We start from the raw sequence: 20,361 nt of genomic DNA, 5'->3' as shown, positions 1-20,361 counted from the left end.
ACGACGTGGCTCGTCTGGGTCATCTCGATATCCTCATCCTCGCGTACGTCGACGAGCTGTTGGATGGGGTGGACGACTTGCGCCTGCGAATACGCGTAGATTCGATCGAGGGGTTGTCCCGACGGTACTCTGGCCATCGTGACATATCCGTATTGCCCACGCAAACCGACCAGTCGGCCTGGACTCTCGAGCGAATCCCAGTCCATGTGAGCCGTTTGGGGGAGCCGATCGACGATAGGCCAGGGCTGCCATTCGTAATTTTCTCGACTATTGTCCACGTCGAGCACGCTGTCCAGGCATTCTTGAGCTATCTTGCACCCAAGATCGATCGTCGCTTGATCGAGTGTAAAGGTCTGGGGCCCGGGGTCGAGCGTAAACGTCCGGGGTGGTGGGGGAGCGTGAAAAAACTTGTTCAACTTGAGCTGCGATAGGTAATTTTGTTCTTCTTTTATTAGCACGTGCCACCTAGCTGCAAGACTTTTCTCTTTGCTTGCCTGGGGATTGATCGAGGCTGCCTTCTCGTTGTTTTTGTTCCCCAGCGACTTGTTGACCGACATCGCTATGCGAATCACTGCGGCAATTTTTGCCACCATGTCCCATCCCGGCCCTGACCTGGTATGTCGTGCATCGACAACAAATTAGCCTCCCGATATCGTACTCTGTCCACCACGACGCACCTATCCTCGCCATGTTTCCGTACCCACGTGTCGGTTCGCTTGGCACCCGCTGACATGTCTTCCCAAAAATGAATGGCAACGTCGGTACCATATGCCAGAGGTAATCCATGATCGTCGAGAGAGACGATTTCGACAGACCAGGCGTTTGGGCGACCTCGAGTGGAACCGACGAACCCGATATCGGCCGAGGTCCGGTCATGATCTTGCTCGTTGTATCGGGCCGCATCGCCATGATTGCCTCGCCTGCAGAGTACGCGCTGGATGGCATTGGCCCACCAGGATGAGGTACCCATGTCCAATATGGCGCTACCCTTTCTGAGCATGGGGAGACGTTTGACTCTGACCGCGGTATAGTCGCCGTTTCTGTCGAGCCCGAAATGTTGGAGAACGCGGAGGGCTACGCTGGGGACAAAATGCGGGAGGTTGTCCAGGTCGTCGGGAAGACCATACCGAGCGAGGGTTTCCGGTAGCTTGGGAATGTCCTTGAACCGGCCGATCATGTCGAGAAAGTTTTGGATAGCCTGGACGTCCAATGGCAAGCCCTCGGTGGCGTTCTTGATCTTTTCCGCCTGATCCGGATCAGCGTTGGGTTGCCACTATGCCGCAGAATCAAAGACTTTAGCCTTCAAATCCCCCCACGAATTCTCTCGGATACACATCGAAACTAACCTTTTCATATAGTGCGAGACGCCGATTGCATTCGACGAATTGAACGTTGGACCCCGTAGGAGGTTCGAGCCAGATACCGTTGGTATTGGCGTCCTTGAGGCCTACCCAGTACGGGAACGATCCTGGTGGAGTGAATAGCAAAGAGCCAAGCGGGTTCAGCCCAACCGTCCGAAGCTACCAAACAAAGGGGGACGCCCACTCACGACCATTCGCCGACGTCGGGGCGGCGCCATTAAAGAGGATGTAGAACGTCTCGACCAAGTGAAACCAATTCGTGCTGACATCCTCGAGGTGAGTGAGTTTCCCTCCTGGGTTCTGGTACCAGAGTTTCTGGAGCTGTTCGCCTGCCTCGGAGACGCCGCCGCAGAGAGAGGTAAAGTGTTCCTCCCGGGTCTCGCTGTAGACCACCCACCAGGCCGAAGATTCTAGCGTCCACCCGTCAAAGTCGTTGAGACCGTCACTGTCGGCCAACGAGACGGGCCAAGCCATACCGTGCCTATAGCAACCGGCTCTAAGCTTGAAGAATCTGTCCTTGTCCTCTTGCTTTGCGGTGCCGTTGATGACCTTGGTCCAGGCCTGATCCACCTTGTCGTAATCCGACACTCGTTTGGAGACTCCGAAGGGTATCTTTTGGTTAGGGTCCAGCAGTGTCTCTTGAGCCGATCCGACATAGGTCGCTGTCTTTCGCTTCTTGCCTTTATTAGTTGGCGTCAAGACACGTCCCACAACGCATTCATCAGCGCCGCTGCCTCTCACATCAGCACCGAGACGGATCACGGCTTACCTTTCGTTAGCGTAAAGGCATGGCAGTAGATACCAGCTCGGTCCCCGAGAGTAAACGGATCTATTATATCGAGACGTCAACACGGATAGACCCGCCGTTCTCCTTTCGAGCGTGAACATACCTGTAGCCCCAAGGTCATTCGCCTGATCTTGAGTGACCTTTCCGGTTGCAATGAGAAGAGCCATGATCTTTTTGCTGACCTGCCACTCTGGGTTCTTCTCCAGATGTGGAACTAAAGAGAGACTGCTCCACAACTTGAGAATGGCGATGATGATGGGGGAGCCAAAGGTCTAGTAGACGTTAAACAAAATGGGTCGAGATCAGCATGACGTGCCGAGTGAGAGAGGGAGAGGGAGAGAGAGAGGGAAAGAATTGTCGAGTCAAAACGACTTGCTTTTTGACAGCCATCTCTCATCGCTCTGATGATGGCCACCTGTCGATCCTTGCCACAGATTCGATCGAAGACATCTAAAACAGACCAGGAGCGGACAAGATGACGTCAAAATCGACCCAAAGGACCCTCTACTCTCGCTCGCACCGTCGAACCGAACGGGAGGAGGATGGGAGGTAGAGAATGGAGATACTTACGCTGGTACTTTTGGGGGAGCGGTTGACCATCCTTGGGCTGCCTCCTTCTCGTATTTCGGCCTGCATTCACAATCGAACCGACAGTCCGAGAGGGTCCAGCGATAGCAGCTGAAAAGCAGAGCACACGAGGCCAAAACAAGGTGTAAGTGGACGGGTCAGGGCGGACGGGGATCTAACCAACCTGCTGCATTGGCTGTGGCTCCCCTTGCCGAACCTCCGAATCCTGGTAATGCGAACGAGGTGACGAGGCCTAATGGACGAGACGTATTGACTCGTTGGAAAGGGAGAGCTACGAAGAAGCAGAAAGGACGTCGAAAAAAATGTAACAGGAAGAAGCAGAAAGGACGTCGGTTGATGCCCTCGTGCGTGGACAGGGCTCCGAGCTGAACTGACAAGGTTGGATAGAGCGAGACATGCTGATTCTTTTCCGGTGTGTCGATGTTACAAAGTGAAGATGTGTCGATGGTACAAAGTGAAGATGTGTCGATGATACAAATGATCGAAATGAAAGAGGAGGAGAATATACGAGAACAGACGCGACACGCGATCACTTTTCCTTCCCCTCCTGTCGCTTTTTTCGCTGCTCCTTCTCTCGGTTGCGTGCCAACTGGGTCATCGGTACAGTCCACTTGTACTCCTCTTTACAGGGCTCAGTGGAGATCTGGAGGGGTTTGATTTTCTATTATGTATAGGACAAGAATCAATATCACACGCCATAATTGTTTTGTTTTTCCACTGACCTTGAACCCCGGGCTGTCATCCACATCAAGCGTTTCGTTGCTGCTTGTCGCTTCGACTGAGATCTTTCGCTTTTTCCCTTTATCGTTAATCTTGGGATTTGGGGTAACGGGGGTGGTGGTGGCAGATGCGGAAGAAGAGGTTGGGGAGGACCCTGACAGGCCGATCTTGTCGGACGACGATGACGGTGACGATGACGATCCCGAGGGTTTGGACGACCCCGCGGATTTGGCCGACGCCGAGGTTTTGTCGGACGACATTGTGGGTGGAGAGTTTTCTAAGGTTGCAGGTGAAGGTGGTGTTTGATGGTAGAGTTGGCACGGAATCGTTGGCAAAGTCTGACGACATGGACATGTTGCATGTGGACATTTGATCGAGGCCTCGAGGTCACCCCTCGAGGTTGTCTGTTTACACCTCGCGCGATCGCGCGCGATCAAGGGGTAACTTGAAACGCGGAATTCGTACCCAGGATGGATGGATGGATGGATGGGATCAGCTGCATCAGCTGGGAACGGGACGACCCGACAGTCAGGGAGCCCACGACAAGCAGATTTTTATCAGAAAGATGATCCGATCAATCTCAAACTCACTGAAACGGGGGTAATGACGAGTTTGATGAATCGTTTCGGGGTCGCAGGATCGTTCCCGCGTCCCCCTCGCGCCGTACGATGACCGAAGTGATATGATGTCGGATGCTTTTCCGCGCGAGAGAGAGAGAACAAAAGACGAACGCCGGCGCCATCATTCTGATCAGTGTGACCACTGGTGACCTCTGGCCTCTCGCCTCTCGCCTGTCGACTCGTATTCAACTGATCACAGTAGACTCATTCAAGTATACAAGTATGACTGGCGACCAAACCTCGACGGCTACCTACCTCAACCTCTAGCCTCCGGCTCCCATTTCACGCCTCCCGATAATTGACGATCCCCAACATCATCAGCACACACGCCATGTCCATTCTCACCTTACTTGGCATCGGGAAACTCCCCACCGCGAGGCTTCAGGATCCCTTTGGGTCCAAGGGGGCTGAATGGCTGAAGGAGTACATGCTGGAGATGGTGATCAAACCGCAGGCCGGCTATCAGTCAAGATGGTCGGAGAAGCAAGATAACGAGGACGGAGACTGGGACACCCGTTATGGAAAGGCTTGCGAGATCCTTCGCAGCCGGGAAAGTGTCGTATGGTTTGGGGACGCTCGGTGTACCGAATGTGTTGGGGACGAGGACCGGGGGGAACTCCCTTGTGTTCAAATACCGGGTGACAAGAAGTGTGCCGTTTCACTTTTTGGGTACGCTTGGATCAGACATGGCTACGGCGTGGGTCACTCTGAAAAGGATAGCTATTCGTTTCGTGAAGAGTGCAACGACCCTCTGCCTGAAAAAACCCGAAGTGAAGCGCCTCGAATCTCGCTGCCCGAATTGGATTTCCAACTCAGAGAAGAAATCCGCCAGTCAGTCGACAAGGCATGGGCCTACATCTCGTCGGCTTTAGTGGAGGAGGGGATGTACAAGGACGGCCTTCAGGGGCCTTGGGGCATGTACTACCCACAGAGAGCGCTGGACTACTTCGGACCGCGACTGGACGCTATATGCACCTGGATCCCTCGGTATGCGAAAGACACCCGGGGGTTCCAGACAGGCGGAGCCTTCAGCCAGGATTATACTGACTTCATTCAGGGAATCCGCCGCATCTCATATGCAGGCAGATGTCTCACCGAGATAATGGAAAATCATTGGAAGTTTAGGGCTATCAAAGCGAAGGAAGCCGAGGCGTCGAGCAGACCTCCTAGTAAGAGACCGCTTGCTCAGCGTTTGGCCGACAAGGTTGAGGAGCTCGACGCGCTTCAAAAGACGAACGAAGCATTGCATGAGACGGTCGCCAGCCAGGCCAAAAAGATCCAGGAGCATCAGAAGGCCAATGACGAGCTCACGGCGGCGCGGGACAGCCAGGCCGAGGAGCTTCGGACCATTCGTCAAGAGATGGCCTCTCAGACTGAGCAGCTTCGCCAAGCTCGGGAGGAGATGGATAGCCAGGCCGAGGCACTTCGCCTAGCTAGAGATGCTTCAAGTCTTTACGAAGCGCGCAAGAGGTTAGCGAAACAGGACGAGAGGTTAGCCAAGCAGAGCAGGATCCTCGAGCATTTCCACAAGACGTTGGTGGAGCACGCAGAGGACGAAGGGGCCGATTCTGATCCGGATGAGATGGACGATGCTACGATCGAGCAACAGGGGATGATGACTAGGGCTAGCAAGCGGCAGAGAGTCCAGTGAAAGGACGGCGATGCAGCTCTGCGTGGAGCGGGGAAGCGTAGACTGAAGGCGGCTCTCAGCCCGGGTCTAGTCGGGCCCAGGCAGCTACGAGGCGACGAGAAGGAGGTGGGGAGCGGACCGGACGAGAGGCTGGACGACCCGAACGAGGATATGCAAGTCGAGCCGGACGAGGAAGGGGATAATGCTAGAGCGGGAAAACGGCAGAGGACGGACTGATGATCGCTGTTTATGAATCTCGACTCTTGCTACTACAACCTTGTACCCCCTAATACCAGCGCGCGCAATTGACCCGGTTTTCTCTGCTGACCACCGGCTGATGCGGGATATTGCCTCGGAGCGTCACCGCGACTCGGCGTCGTCTCCTCCTCGAGATCAAACATGTTTCTCCCACGTTGCGCAGAACCAGACGACGACATCGAAGGCCGCGCTCGATGACGAGAGGCTGCTCCGCCAACATACCGCCAGGCTTCGACTTGCGGAGAGAGGGTATGGTCTTGGTCTTCTGAATCGGAAGACGCCGACGGCGATATACCGAGATTCCACTCGGTCGATGACATCGATGTACCTCTCGAGCCAGCACCGCCAGGTCGCGCCGTCCTCATCCTGCCATGTCTGACTGGCGTGATCATTTCGTTGTTCACGCCGATATCGCCGTCCTCGTCATGGTCAGCCTCCGTAAAGAACTGATTCAGCTCATGCAGCGTTCCAACCAAGTCGCCCAGCGTGTCGTCTTTGGGGAGGGACCCGTTTGCAAATGTGCGCTCTGGCTCTGGCACTTTATTGATCGTCCGTACCCTCATTGTTGCGTCCTGCGTGTCTGGTGTCGTACGGCTTGCGTTGAGCTCGATGTCGATTGATGCCACCCGCCGTTGAGCATATCCGTCCAAGACTCCCGAGGCTGCTTCCGAGAGCGATAGCAGCCCGGCCAGAGCTTCGCCTTCGGTTCCACATGCGACACGTTTGATGACCGAGAACAGGTCATCCACCGGCGTATTCGACCTCGCTTGGCGTCGGGCGCATCCCTGGACTATACGTAACATTCCAGCAAGTGCAGCAGCGTGGCAGGCTCGGTGCTGGATAGGTCATGCTCATCAGCGATCAGTGTTTCATGGTTGGAAAGCCTGGACTACTGCCTCACCTGTGGACTTTTCAGCATACCTGCCGCTTGATCCAGCCGGAACTGCCATGCTCGCTCGTGTTCATCACTTGGTGCTAGATTCAGGCATGTCACTGAGAGCGGGAATGCTAGTGACCAAAGTCCTGGCTCGGTCGAGAGTCTGTCCGCCTGGCTCGATATGGTGGAGATGGCCTGTTCAAAGGGTTCTATAGTAACGACAGGTAACTGCCGCCCAAGCCGTCTCAGTTAGTAAGGAAGGAGCGGAAAGCTCGCAATCGAAATGACTGACCTTTTCTAGCCGTTTCAGGAAAGGAAGCAACTCCAACGCAAAGGCTTCTCGGATGCCAGACGAGCCAGACTGTGAGAATAGCATACCCAGCGTCCCTAGCGTACTTGGAGAATTCAGCACGACCTATCTCCATAGTGAGGGATCAGTTCTGCTGCGAGTGAAAAACGATGCTATATACTCACCGAATCTGGCAATGACAGCAAGCCTCTGAGCAGGTGCCGTACCGTCGATCGTCCGTCCGTTTCCTCTGGAGCTGCCTGGGAGTCCAGAAGGGCAGCCAGCCGTGTGAGGAAACGTTCGACGATCGGATTCGGTCTGCAGTGGCATGGAAACCATCAGTACAAGTGGAACGTGCATGTCGTGGGACCACTCACGAACGAGCTGACATGGCGCTGAGCAGCTCCAGCGTCATGTCGGTAGCCATTCTATGATCGAGCGGGGTAGCACTCTGGAGTCTATAGTCCAACATCATCAGCTATCGATCGATTTTCAGAAGCTGCGTGTGAGCACTCACGACGATTCCTGTGCCGTATACGCCTCAAAGACGCCCTGCTCCATCTCTACAAACAAGGTTGGTTCCAGCTGATTGTTCTGGCGGATGCTCTCTAAGAATGTCCGATGCACGATGTATTGAGCCGTCGACTACACGATTAAACTCTCACAGTCAGCCTCGAAATGTTCAACTCGACCGGGTTTTCCGCACCATCACTCACCCTTCGCCTTTCATCGAGTATCGCCTCGATCTCCCGCATCCGAGGGTCTTTCACCATGTCTTCTTGCTCTTCCAGCTGCACCGACCCACCCTGACTCTTTCCCCACCCCGAAACGAATTCAATGACCTCCCGCGGATAATCCTTCGACACACCCGCAACCGACCTGAGCAGGTCGTCGTACCCAGTGTCTTTACCTGGAGCTACGAACCCCAAACCCGGCTCTGCGTTGAACAGCGGTTGCCCCACGACGTGGTCCAGCTTGTCCGCAGAACGGGACACGAACCGCCGGAAGAGCTCGTGCATGACGATCTCACCTGGACTTCGAGGCTCGGGAATCACGAAACTCTCTGCACCGGGTTGTTGATGTACGAGATTATGAAGATCGGCCTGCCGCGGGTGATGATGCGGCTGCAGGCTATGATCGCTGGACGAGTACCCGTGAGAAGCTCTTTTCGAAGGATAGAGCGGGGCTGAACCGGGAGGTCTCGTCATGGTTGATTCCTCCTCGACGTCTTCCCGAACCCGGGACACTCCGCTGGAGTTGTACCGCGACCCCACAGACCCGGAACCGATCGAACTCGCAGTCGTGATCGATGCCTGTGCACGATGGTGATTGCGCTGTTGCTGATGTTGTTGGACTGGTTGCCGATTTGACGCGTTAGACATTCCGAGCTTTCTAGACGACGTTGCCGGCTGATATTGGGTCTGCGCCGACGGCCTATCCTTGACCCTATACATCTTCCCGCCCATCGAAGTCTTTCCGCTCTGAGGTCCGAGCGAGCCTCCCGCTCCCGCAGCCGACGTAGACGCTGAGCCCGTCCGCTCGACAGACCGCAGCGATATCCCACTCGGGTGGACCCCCGCCGACGCAGGTGCAGTACCTGGCAAGGCGTTCGAGCTGAAACTCCGACTGAACGGGTTCCTCAATGCAGGATACGTGTTCCCAACAGGTGTCTGCGCGGACGTCGGGGTAGACGGACCGGATCCGTTGCCATTCATATGGCCATTCCCGTGGTAGTTATTACTGTTATGAGCGCCTGGACTTGAGATCCCCGATCCGGTTCCAACTCCCGCTCCACTCGATGACGACGGAGCTGCCGCCGAACTCTTGCCTGAAGTAGCCGCCTTGAAAGCGTTCTTCAGGTTGGCGAAACTCCCCTTTTTCGTAGGCATGCTCGGGCGTTCCGAGTGATGAAATGCCGGGTTGGGCGGGGAGGTGATCGACGTCGAGCTCTCCCCCGCGGCGGGCAGATTCGCGAACCCCGCATAACCCGTGGATGGGTTGATCGAAGCGGACAGAGATGTTGGCATAGAGAAGAAGCTCGTGCTAGAGGATGATCCTGGAACAGCTGAGATTGGGGAAGGATCGGCGTGATTACGGGTAATGTGCGAGTTGAGGTTGGGCTGAGTGGATGATGCCGATCGTTGTTTAAACGTCGGTCTCGATGGTGTTTGCTGCTGGTTCGTCGAGTAGTTATCCGAAACCTTTGTATAATGTGCTCCCGAGGCAGACGAACCGGCGATCATGCCTGCCTGGTGCGGGTGGGAATGAGGAAAAGCGAAAGGCGACCTGGAAGACGATTCTGACGAATCGGCTCGAGGTTTCTTTTTTCTCGTAAACGGACTCGCGCTACGCTTGCTGTAGCTTCCCGAAGCCCCTCCTGGCGAGCCAGAGCTCGAATCGAACGAGTTGGAGGACGAATGAGTCGATGGAAAGACGGGAAGGGGGAGGTCTTCATCGTCGTCAAAGTCTATCACGGTCAGAAGAGGACGTCGTGGAAGAGGTCGGTCTCGGTGCGTATAACTCGGTGCTCAGCGTGCTCACTTGGGATATGTATCTCTGTCATCGTTCTCTTTTCATTCTATATGCGTCCGTCCTGGACTGGATGACTTGCGATGGCACTCTGATATACCTCATCAAGATGATTGATCTAGAGTAGTACAACTCGCTCGATATCGCTCTCATCCGAAGTGGAGGTCGAGAGCCATTGACGCGCAGGGTCCGGTTAGAAGCGCGTCGACCTCTAAGCGCATTAACCCACGACCCAAGTTAGTGTATCATCATCAATCAACCTTTGCTAACTAGCAGTTCGTCAATAGCAATCACAGAGCTCAATCAACAACAGACACCACGATAGACAAACAGCCAGGACACACTCACGATGGCCGGACAAATGTATCAACGGGATCCTCGAGCAGTCAGTCTCGCCGTCGACCTCGCGCGCACGAGAGAGTTGTCGAGTTCGGCAAGCTGATCGTCGTGGAATGTATCGTCTGTTTGGCTTGCTCTTATCTTTCACAGGGCTTGTTTTTGGGTGGAAGCAGGATCAGTGGAGCTGAGATTCGGGATCAGAATGGTAAGCCCATCGAAGCTGGATGATCAGGGTCGTCTGCGCTCGAGCTGATTTCGCGTTCGTCATCAGTTATCGCTTGTCAGACGGTATCAAACATTTTGAAGTCGTCGCTCGGACCCGTCGGGTGAATACCTGCAACGGCTCGTCAACTTGGGTATCGCGTAAGATGGCTGATGATATTGTCGGTACTTGCAGTCTGGACAAGATGCTGGTGGACAACATCGGAGACGTGACGATTACGAACGATGGAGCTACGATTCTTTCCCTCTTGGATGTTCAGCATCCTGCTGTGAGCCTCGTCATCATCGTGCATTGCAACTGTCGATTATCTTACTAACAAGGAACTCCCACTCTTCCGCGATGGCAGGCCCGAATCCTCGTCTCCCTAGCCGCTCAGCAAGACAAAGAGATCGGCGACGGGACCACCTCGGTCGTCCTCATCGCCTCTGCCCTGCTGCAGCGTGCCAACGAACTCATCCGGAACAAAATTCACCCCACGACGGTCATCACCGGATATCGACTTGCCTGTAAAGAAGCTTGTCGGTTCATGGTAGAGCAGTTGAGCACAAAGGTGGATACGCTAGGAAAGGAGAGTTTGATCAATGTGGCCAAGACGTCGATGAGCTCCAAGATCCTTGCTGCGTGAGTATGCACAAACGTTGATCGGGATCCGGTCGTGCATTACTGACATGGATTCTGGTCTTCTTCAAACCGACAGGGACGACGACTTTTTCGCTCCCATCGCTGTCGATGCCATGTTGGCCGTCGGCACGATCAACCCTCGCGGCGAGAAAAAGTACCCCGTCAAGGCTGTCAACGTGTTGAAGGCACACGGAAAGAGCGCAAGGGAGAGTTTCATGGTCAAGGGTTACGCTTTGAACTGTACCGTTGCTAGTCAAGGTGAGTACAGGTCGAGGAACAGAAGATGCCCCGGGGTCCGTGACTGATGAACCGATGTCGACCACGCGCCACAGCCATGAAGAAGCGAGTAACGGGAGCCAAAATCGCTTGTCTCGACATCAACTTGTCCAAGCAACGAATGCACCTCGGCGTTCACATCCAGATCGACGACCCGGACCAGATCGAGGCCATCCGAAGACAAGAATCCGAGATTGCCATCCAGCGTGTCAAGAAGATCTTGGCTTCCGGTGCCAATGTCATCCTCACGACCAAGGGGATCGACGACCTCGTTCTCAAGGAGTTTATCGAGGCCGGTGCCATGGGAGTCAGGAGGTGTAGAAAGGAGGACCTGAAGAGGATCGCCAAGGCTACCGGCGCGACGCTTATCAGCTCGCTCGCCAACCTCGAGGGGGAAGAGACGTTCGAAGCCTCGAGCTTGGGTCACGCTGAAGAGGTCGTGCAAGAGAGGATCAGCGACGACGAGCTCATCCTCGTCAAGGGGACCAAGGTCGTCAGTTCGTCGTCGATCGTGCTCCGTGGTGCCAACGATTACATGTTGGACGAGATGGAGAGGGCGTTGCACGACGCGTTGAGCATCATCAAGCGAACGTTGGAGAGTGGAAGCGTGGTACCTGGAGGTGGAGCCGTAGAGACGGCGCTTTCGATCTACCTTGAAAACTTTGCGACGACGTTGGTGAGTTGGTGTCGGAAGGACCTGAGTCTTTGATACATTTGACTGATCACGTTTCCTCGATCAACATTAGGGTTCTCGGGAACAACTAGCCATTGCAGAGTTCGCCTCGGCGCTCCTGACCATCCCAAAGACCCTCGCCATCAACGCTGCCAAGGACAGTACCGACCTGGTAGCCAAGCTTCGAGCGTACCACAATGCCGCACAGAACGCCCCGGTAGGGGACTCGAAGCGAGGATTGATGATGTACGGTCTGGATCTCATCAACGGCGAGGTCCGGGATAACCGACAGGCCGGGGTTTTGGAGCCGACCATCTCCAAGATCAAGAGTTTGAAGAGCGCGCTCGAGGCTGCGACGAGTTTGTTGAGGATCGATGACAGCATTACCGTTGGTGAGTCCTGGGTTTGTCGTCGTCGTGCGCTTCGTTCCCTATCTGATCGCTATAACTTGCTTTCGCAGCACCCGAACAAAAGGAAGACCCGCACGGGCATTAGACGCAGTGACACCCGATCCTCTAAACCCCCCCAAAAGACGATAGAACCCTTCGGAAATTGACGACCTCCTCACACCTTCTACATTGCCTTGTTCTTTCTTTCCTCATGTCTTGTAACCTATGATGAAGATGAGAGGCCAACAGGTGGTTTCCACATGTTGACGATACGACAAAAGCATGTCCATGTTCCATCCGAGGCGCGTGTCGCGCGAAGTCCGTGCTTTGCGTGCTTGCGATCGTCATCATACCAGTTGGCTCATCGAACTAGTGAGCTGATTGATCAGATCAATTCCATCAATATCCCCATCAATTTGGAAAGATCGATCAACACATTCTCTGTTTGTTTTGCTGTCGCTCTCTCATCAGATCGGAATACGCAAAACGCGTCCTCTCTCATGGATCATGGACCTCCAAGTCTCCGTCGACTTGTTCATCATGTCTGCAATCTACAAGTCCCTCTCTTCACCTCGTCCGTCTTACTACGCCGGCCCCTCTCAATCCGTCATCCTTCACCTATATCCACGTCAATACCAATAACAACAATCTCCCCGCAAAGCCGCTAGTCGCTAGCCATGTCGTCGACTCACGAGGACGGAGCGTTAGGACACCTGGACGAAGCAGACCGACACAGGGTCCAGAAGGTGATTGCCCATTACGCTGAGCACAAAAAGGTGAGGAGCACATTACGTTCAGGCGGAATGGACGAGCGACTGACGACGGCTGTGTGTCTCTGTCTTTAGGGTCGCATCTACATGGAGAGCGCGTACGACCTACTGTTATCGCCGCCTGCCCCGCTGGTTGTCTTGATCAACGAAGCCCGCTGCGATCGCTGCAAAGATACCTCGGAAGAAGCTTGTATTCTGTACAAGACTTCCCAAGTCCCCTTGGTATATGCCAAGTGTGTTCGTTGCGTGACCGCCAAAGGCCCCTGCTCGCTCGTCCCGGCCAAACAATCCTGCTCTGCTCGCAAACGAGCTTTCCCTGATGTCAAACCTTCTTCAGACGTCAAACCGTCCTCTGCTGGAGCCTCAGCAGGCACAGACATCGCCGCACTGCTTGCTCAAGCTCGCGAGCATCATTCGATCTCGCTTGAGGAGGAGGAGACGCTTGGCAATGTTGTCAAAGACGTCAAGGATAAGGAGGAACAGCTCAACCAGAAGTTGTGTGATTCGAGGACAGCCGTCGAAAATGGTCAGCGGGATGTGGAGCAGGGGGCCGAGGATCTAAACCTGGCGGAAGCCGCTATTGCAGCGGCTAATGCTCGTTGGCGGCAAGTCATCCTCGATAACAACGCCAAAGATCTAGCCCTAAAGGTGGAACAGGAGAAATTGGAATCCCTGGAAAATCAACTTGTCCGGGAAAGAGAGGTTGCCATCGAGGCAGCAAGGAGCCTAGAAGATGTAGTCAAGGACAGGGTGGCGTACGAGACCACTATTGACAAGCTGGAGAAGATGCAGGACAAGATCGAGAAGGCGCAGCAGGAGATCGAGAAGGAGCACGGGGGTCTGAAGGAGGTGCAGGAGGAGGTTGAGAGGTTGAGCAAGCGGGCCCGTTTGAACGTTCCCAAGTCTGATGATGTATAAGTAGCTAGCTTTTGTAACGTCTGATCCCTACGATATTCAGAACCAGCGATATACCCGCCGTTCGACCGTCCGTATGACTTTACGAATCCGACCGGCCGACCTGTTCGCGCGAGGCCGACAAAGGCAGGTGCGATATGAGCTGAGCATCGACTTCACGAACTGATCATCAGTCCACCCACGTCGTCGGGGACTTCAACAACTATATCACAGAGCATCAGGAACATAGCTTTTTCCTCCATGGACCTCTCAGCAGACGCTGCTTTTGTCAACAACACTCGACCCGGTACGCCCGCAGCGGTCGCCGAAGCCTCGACGTCGGCCGGACCGTCCAAGCAGGAACGAAGGGATTCTAGCAGTACCATCCGACCAGAGGGTGTGGTGGTGGAGGAGAAAGAGGGAAACAAGGAAAAGGAGGAGGATGCGGCAGTGAAGAATGAATCCGCTGCGACAACGGCGACAGCCACGGCGGCTGGACTCGAGCAAGAAGTCGGGCAGGTCGTTCAGCAGCTTTCGTCCTGGGGAGGATCCTTTTGGGGCGGGTTCAGAAAGCAGGCGAGTCGACTTGATTGCAGGACGATCACGCAGATGCTAAAACATGACCTCTCGTCCTCTAGGCCGACTCTGCCCTGGATGCCGTCAAGAAGGACTTTGCTCGGACCGTAGCCGAGGCTCAGGACGAGCTCAAGATGCTGCAGACGCACTCGGCGTCCTTCGAGGTCCGCAAGCCCGATATCAACCTCGGTGCAATCGGTGCGGCCATAGCTGATGGAGTCAAGGCCGAACCCAAGGTGGACAAGGGCAAGGGCAAAGAGGTCATCGCCGGGGACGAAAAGACGGAACCGGCTTCGAGCTCGACTTCGCTGCCTACTGCCAAGCAAACGCAGGCCTTCTTCAAGAACCTCCAGAGTACGCTGGCTACCGAGGCCAACCAGATCAATGCCAACCTCGGTTCGCTGCAAAAGACCTTGTCCGAGAGCATCGCCAACAACCCTTCCCTCGCCCAGATCAACCGAGCCAACATCTCCACCCTCTCCTCGACGATTCAACAGAACCTCGAAAAGGCTGGGACAAAGATCAACTTGCGTCAAGCCGAAAAGCTCGCCGAGGACTTGTTGGGCGAGGCGGGGTCGTTCTTGAAGGACGCCGTCAAGGTCGTCCCTCCCGAAGAAGGTTCTGGTTCCTACACCTATTCGTGGGACGGGACCGACGTCGGGGTGTATGGCTCGGCAGAGGAGGGCAACAACAACAACAAGTCGACCGTGCTTTTCGATCGAGCTAGCATGGCAGGCAACGACCTTTCTCGCTCTCAACTCCGTCTCAACGCCCTCTTGCGACGACTCCGTACCGACGTCGAGCTGCTTTCGCAGGATCCTTCGGCGACGAGCGAGACCAAGGCCAGGCAGGACGCTTTCGCTGCGTTCAAGAGGGACAAGATCGAGAGTGCGGGAGGGTACGAGGGACAAGACGTACAGAAGCTCGTTTGGGCAGAGATGGGTCCGGAAGCCAATGACGCCGATGTCGAGGCGCTCAAGAAGACCAAGGATGCTCTGGGTAAGCGATGAAGAGCGGTATGCTTGCGCGTTCGAAACCGAACTGATTTGTATGTGCATGGGGTGAGTAGTCGCCAAGCAGGTCTCGGAGGAGGAATTCTGGACGAGGTACTTGTTCCACAAGCACAACATCGAGGACGAGGAGAAGAAGCGTCAAGAGCTCTTGCGAGGTGAGAACATCAACATTAAGCTAGTCGAGATTGTTTGAGGCTGACGGCGTGACTGCCCTGATTGCAGCTGCTCAACCCAAGGAGGAAGAAGACTTTAGCTGGGACGACGCCGAGGTCGACGAAAAAGAGACGCCCAAGATGCCTTCGGCTCCTACGCCTGAACCCGTCAAGCTCCCCACCGACGAACAGACCGTCAAGGTCGAGCCTGCCGTGGCCAGTCCCGCTGCGGCTACCGTCGAGAGCGCCAGTACGAGCAGGCGTCAGAGTGAAGAGAGCTACGACATTGTCAGCGAGCAGAGTGGTGGGAACGGGGCGAAGAAGCCGGTTGCCGAGAGCAAGCGGGAGGATACGGATGGGGACGATAGCGATTGGGAATAGTCTGTTCTGTTCGTCTGCTATATACCCTCGATGGGAACTTGCACAGTAAAGTTTCTACGGATCTCGTTCTGGTGTGTACGATCTAGTGGCGAGAGATTGCGAAAAGGCATCGTTTGACGGTTTTGAGCGGAATCAAAAGTCAAGTCGGTCATGCTTCATCGGGATTTGGCAATCATCCGCGACAACGAAGCAGCTCAGCAGCTCAGCAGCAAGTATCAGTAGCTCATTAGTACTTGTGGTATCGCAATCGAGTAGCGAGTATCGAGTAGTCCATCACGTCGACACCAAGTACCCTTGACGATATCTCTCTCTCTTACCACTTGGCTCGACCGACTTGGGATTGCCCCGGTGGACAGACTTTCGAACTTCTCGCCGTTGTTTCACCTCCTCGCCATGGTGTGATTGATGGGACCGATGTCCATCGAGTTCGACGTTTCGACCCGATCAGATCAGATCATTGATCGATCATCATCATTGATTATCATCATCGATCATCAAACCTCTACCCGTCAATCTGATCAACTCGCACGGCGTGAGAAAGCATTAACAGTTTGCCAGCGCATGCATGGTCGTGTCATCAAGGATGGACTATGGACTTCGTGCAACGACAAGTCGAGAAAAGGCAGAAAGGCTGAACAGTCGACCTGGCTGGATCACACTTCTTACTGCACCATCGTCCTTCAACGCCTAAATACTTCACTCTACCATGTCATCTGTCCCCACCGATGTCGACAATCTCGTCAACCAAATCACGGACCAAGGTCTTGCCAACAAGGTTCTTGAGAGGTTAAGCAACAGGAGCCGTGGCACCGCTACCAAACGCCCTGCACAAAACGGCGGCCGCCCTCACAAGAAGATGGAGCGTACCAGAGATAGGAAAAAAAGCAGCAGGACCAGGCGTGACGAGAGGGAAAAGAGCAATGAGAGGGTGGGCTATAGGAGCGGTTGCACGCGGACGGAGAAAGTTCTCCTCTGGAGCGAAAACAAGGCTCCTCCGATTAGGATCGATCCAAGGGATCATACTCCGGCTAGCAGGACTTCCTATGGCAGACCCCAACATGGAGCCTCTGTAATGAATCGACTCAGGACATGTTTAGGACTATCTACAAGTGCTATACAACATTAGGACATAGACGGCAAGTCACCACTCCAATCACGCTTGCCCACTGGACTGGTGTTTCAGTACACAAGATCAGCAAGCCGCTGGACCATCACCTGAAACACCTTCCACAGAGGGATGCTAGGACACTGTGGGAACTTGCCAAAGGACTCTGTCGGAACTCGTACATTGTACATCGGAGACCGGAACTCGTACCTCGTACATCGGAGACCGGAACCCGTACTTTGTACATCGGAGACCGGAACTCGTACTTCGTACATCGGAGACCGGAACTCGTACTTCGTACATCGGAGACCGGAACTCATACCTCATACATTGGAGAACGGAGATCGGAAGTCGGAACTCGTACATTGGCGCTCGTAGTGTTAGACTTGGATATTGTAGTATCTCATGAACATATATATATGAGGCCAAAAGAGAATGTTGAAGGGAAGACAGAACATCTCTGAATTCCTCTCAACCTCTACAACCTCGAATAAACTCTCAATACCTTTCGACTAGGACTAGCTACCCTTGTCTGATTCTACCTCAAGAGAGCTGGTGATAACGGTAAGATAAAATATTGCGTCGGACTGTCTTAGAAGCAAAAAGGCCGTACGTAACAGATAGAGGAAACTCTTGGGTTCACGACAGCCTCGGGTTTGCTGTCTACTCCCATATCAGCAGGTTCTGTTCCGTCTCGGCCTCCTCCCATTCGCCTTGATTACAGCTTGTTGCGGCCTGTAAACACTACTGTCAACGCCTCAGTCACACCTCCGGCCACTTTGCCCTCCAAGCCCGCAGATGTTGCTCCATCGGGCAACAAGAGCTCAGTCCCTACGGTCGAGACAGTCCAGCAGCCTCCTGCCACAAACGCAGCAGCTCTTCCCCCATGCAACAAAAACATCAGCTCGGTCCTGCTCGCAGCCACCGTCCCAGAGCGACAGGCCAAGACTTTGGCTGTCGGTCGCATCGCTAATGTTGCCAAGGCACTGGCCATGGATGAGGATGACGACACCGGAAAAGCGTCGAGTGTGATGAACCGGCCCAAGAAGACCACAATCAGGACGTTTGTCGAGAAACTGCCAGGCGAAGACCTGATGACGGCAATGAGGCGTATGGTAGCAGCCAGCCAAGGCCAAGGCCTGGCAAACAGCTCTCGAGGCAGGGTATGTGCACGATCACCCTCGCAATGAGATTTGCATCGCTCATCTAGCTTTCGGAAATACAGCAACTCGCTCGCGCCCTGGCTATACCGGAGAGACTGGTGACCTTTCACGCAGATGATCGCTGTCATAACTGCCGAGCCGGCGCGCCACCCTCGCATATGCCAGAGAACTGGGAACGCTGGCCGTGTATGGCCCTTCTCGAGGTCGATGGAGAACTCAAGTCGCGCTGTTTTGCCTGCGTCGTGCGATGCGAGGGCAGCTGCAATCCTAAGATTCGACCCCTCGAGGACAATGTGCGCCACTCTCCGCAGCCTCCAGCGATTCCAAGGGGTTCCGAAGGTCTTCGTCATACTTTGCCTATCGGCGAAGTTAACGGAGAGGCTGCCACTCCTGCCCCGGCATCGGTCGACAGTGGGTCTGTCGCGACTGCCACTCCGTCTGAGATCCGCGCCGATGCTCCTGATGCCACCACGCCGGCGAATATGGATGCTATCAGCTCTCAGGCAGAAGCGGATCTCGAGCAAGCGAAGGTCGAGCAAGCGAAAGTCGAGCAGGCCAAGGTCGAGCAAGCTAATGCCGGGCAAGCCAAGGCCGAGCAGGCCAAGGCCGAGCGATGGGCTATCGAGTCGCAGTCCGGCAAGGCAGAGTGCGATGATCTCATTCAAAGATTAGAGATGATGAAGAAGTGGTACGACCAAAGGGAGTTGGATGGCATTACAGACACTTGGAGTGTGATCGGAACCAAGGCCAAGGCTCAGCAGCGGTACTGCAGCAATCTGAAGAGGAAATTTTGATGCGCTGTTTTTTATTACCAATGTCATGTGCTATCAAGACTTGTACTGGTTTACATCGTTATGCTCTCTATTCTAATCGTTCTATCTGTGCTCGGTTTCTGGGCGCACGTAGGTCGTCAAAGTTTCGTTACTATTTTGTCGCAGAAGATGGCGTTCGCCCGCGTATCGAGAATCCGCCCGTGGCAGGAGCCGAAGGAGCGAGATCGATCCCGGCGTTGGCCCAGCCTCGTCCTCGACGCTGAACCCCATCGGACGGGATTGCCGGCGAAATAGGCCGTTCTGCCGGCGTCGGTACAGGTCGATTTGGTGTCGGTCCGCTCGAGTTCATCCTCGCCAAGAGGTTGGGTATCGCACCGGTGCGAGATGGCGGGGTAGGAGCTCGATCGCTGCGGCCGCTACGATCGCGATCGGACTTTTGCTTCTTCCTGTTGTGATCCTGCTCATGCGTTGGTGTAACGCTCCCGGGCAGGTGGATGCCCAAGCGGCTCGCGAGTGAAGGTGTCTTCACGGGGGATGCGATTGGCTCTTGCTCGCGTTTCCTCTTTGGCGTAGACTCGGCCAATCGTCCGAGCAAGGATGGTCCAGGTCGTTTGTCTCCAGCGTTATTGGAAGTCGATCGATTCGCCGAATCTCGTATTGAAAAGCCGGACGGACGGCCGCTGACCGGATTAGCAGTCGAAGCAGGTCGCCTGATGCTAATCGAGGCCGGGCCCGTGGGAGGAAGCTTCGGCTTGGATGTCGATGCTGGCGGTTGGACAGGGTTTGGACCTGTGGGAATAGGCTTCGATGTTGATGTGGGCGTTGCGATGGTTGTTGACGCAGCTGCGATTGGTGCCACAGCGGGAGGTGTGGTGACGACCGGCGATTTGCGTCCGATCGTCCAGGAAGGATGTACCGTGTCGAGCTTGATGGGCGGGGTCATGTTCTATAAAGTCGCTGGTCAAAATACGAAACCCCTCGACATCGTCTATGCTTCCCCAACTCACCCGACACATCTTCCCTACATTCTCCCACTTTGCTCGAGTCGTCTCGCCCGATCCGTAAGCGTTTTCCAAGCCTCGCTCACAAACGTCTGCGATCTGATTGAGGGTGCGTTCGAGATCGTTGTCGACCAGATCCGCGATTTGTCCTTTCTGCGAACGAGATTGCCTATCAGCGTCGCGTAGCTGTCAGATGGGCCTTGCGGAGGGACTTACAAATTTCAGAAACAAAAAGTATGACAACAAGAGACACGCCTCGAGTTCGGATATTCGTGGCATGATGGTCACGAGGGTGACCGGACCTGGAAACCATTTCTACGCGACCCTCCCTCAATCAGCCTCTATACCAACTA

The 20,361-nt window shown here is 54.8% G+C and overlaps 8 protein-coding genes across 8 annotated transcripts; 5 read left to right on the top strand and 3 right to left on the bottom strand.

Annotated features, from left to right (window-relative positions):
* Positions 1 to 3,265: 3,265 nt before the first annotated feature.
* On the bottom strand, positions 3,266 to 3,716 carry HD553DRAFT_341337 (uncharacterized protein; the record flags this gene model as incomplete). The annotated part of the gene is made up of 2 exons (XM_046182622.1): positions 3,266 to 3,397; positions 3,459 to 3,716. 2 exons carry the CDS (start codon positions 3,714 to 3,716, stop codon positions 3,266 to 3,268), a joined length of 390 nt encoding a protein of 129 aa, XP_046037532.1.
* Positions 3,717 to 4,407: 691 nt separating this feature from the next.
* On the top strand, positions 4,408 to 5,943 carry HD553DRAFT_349500 (uncharacterized protein; the record flags this gene model as incomplete). Its single annotated transcript, XM_046183466.1, has 2 exons — positions 4,408 to 5,723; positions 5,787 to 5,943. The coding sequence occupies 2 exons, from the start codon at positions 4,408 to 4,410 to the stop codon at positions 5,941 to 5,943; spliced, it is 1,473 nt and encodes a 490-aa protein (XP_046037531.1).
* On the bottom strand, positions 5,936 to 9,744 carry HD553DRAFT_334914 (uncharacterized protein). The gene is made up of 8 exons (XM_046182171.1): positions 9,672 to 9,744; positions 7,847 to 9,597; positions 7,648 to 7,775; positions 7,508 to 7,588; positions 7,316 to 7,448; positions 7,134 to 7,256; positions 6,866 to 7,069; positions 5,936 to 6,800 (listed from the first exon to the last, which is right to left on the bottom strand). The coding sequence occupies exons 1-8, from the start codon at positions 9,691 to 9,693 to the stop codon at positions 5,976 to 5,978; spliced, it is 3,267 nt and encodes a 1,088-aa protein (XP_046037530.1). The 5' UTR covers positions 9,694 to 9,744; the 3' UTR covers positions 5,936 to 5,975.
* Positions 9,745 to 9,894: 150 nt separating this feature from the next.
* Positions 9,895 to 12,478, top strand: HD553DRAFT_309775 (putative t-complex protein 1 alpha subunit (tcp-1-alpha)). Its single transcript, XM_046179752.1, has 9 exons — positions 9,895 to 10,044; positions 10,149 to 10,203; positions 10,270 to 10,324; positions 10,396 to 10,489; positions 10,568 to 10,842; positions 10,919 to 11,100; positions 11,175 to 11,794; positions 11,865 to 12,183; positions 12,252 to 12,478. The coding sequence occupies exons 1-9, from the start codon at positions 10,009 to 10,011 to the stop codon at positions 12,284 to 12,286; spliced, it is 1,671 nt and encodes a 556-aa protein (XP_046037529.1). The 5' UTR covers positions 9,895 to 10,008; the 3' UTR covers positions 12,287 to 12,478.
* A 116-nt stretch (positions 12,479 to 12,594) lies between these two features.
* Positions 12,595 to 13,916, top strand: HD553DRAFT_219568 (uncharacterized protein). The gene is made up of 2 exons (XM_046177223.1): positions 12,595 to 12,956; positions 13,026 to 13,916. The coding sequence occupies exons 1-2, from the start codon at positions 12,858 to 12,860 to the stop codon at positions 13,866 to 13,868; spliced, it is 942 nt and encodes a 313-aa protein (XP_046037528.1). The 5' UTR covers positions 12,595 to 12,857; the 3' UTR covers positions 13,869 to 13,916.
* A 136-nt stretch (positions 13,917 to 14,052) lies between these two features.
* HD553DRAFT_283487 (uncharacterized protein) lies at positions 14,053 to 16,435 on the top strand. Its single transcript, XM_046178180.1, has 4 exons — positions 14,053 to 14,420; positions 14,483 to 15,419; positions 15,490 to 15,588; positions 15,656 to 16,435. The coding sequence occupies exons 1-4, from the start codon at positions 14,106 to 14,108 to the stop codon at positions 15,964 to 15,966; spliced, it is 1,662 nt and encodes a 553-aa protein (XP_046037527.1). The 5' UTR covers positions 14,053 to 14,105; the 3' UTR covers positions 15,967 to 16,435.
* Positions 16,436 to 17,660: 1,225 nt separating this feature from the next.
* On the top strand, positions 17,661 to 19,029 carry HD553DRAFT_309771 (uncharacterized protein; the record flags this gene model as incomplete). Its single annotated transcript, XM_046179751.1, has 2 exons — positions 17,661 to 18,234; positions 18,297 to 19,029. The coding sequence occupies exons 1-2, from the start codon at positions 18,064 to 18,066 to the stop codon at positions 19,026 to 19,028; spliced, it is 903 nt and encodes a 300-aa protein (XP_046037526.1). The 5' UTR covers positions 17,661 to 18,063.
* Positions 19,030 to 19,093: 64 nt separating this feature from the next.
* On the bottom strand, positions 19,094 to 20,161 carry HD553DRAFT_219523 (uncharacterized protein). The gene has a single exon (XM_046177222.1). The coding sequence runs from the start codon at positions 19,948 to 19,950 to the stop codon at positions 19,159 to 19,161; it is 792 nt and encodes a 263-aa protein (XP_046037525.1). The 5' UTR covers positions 19,951 to 20,161; the 3' UTR covers positions 19,094 to 19,158.
* Positions 20,162 to 20,361: the final 200 nt, after the last annotated feature.

This window comes from Filobasidium floriforme, assembly GCF_021052385.1.
Source record: "Filobasidium floriforme strain CBS 6241 chromosome Unknown HD553scaffold_8, whole genome shotgun sequence".
NCBI lineage: Eukaryota > Fungi > Basidiomycota > Tremellomycetes > Filobasidiales > Filobasidiaceae > Filobasidium > Filobasidium floriforme.
This window is presented reverse-complemented; position numbering and strand designations above follow the sequence as displayed.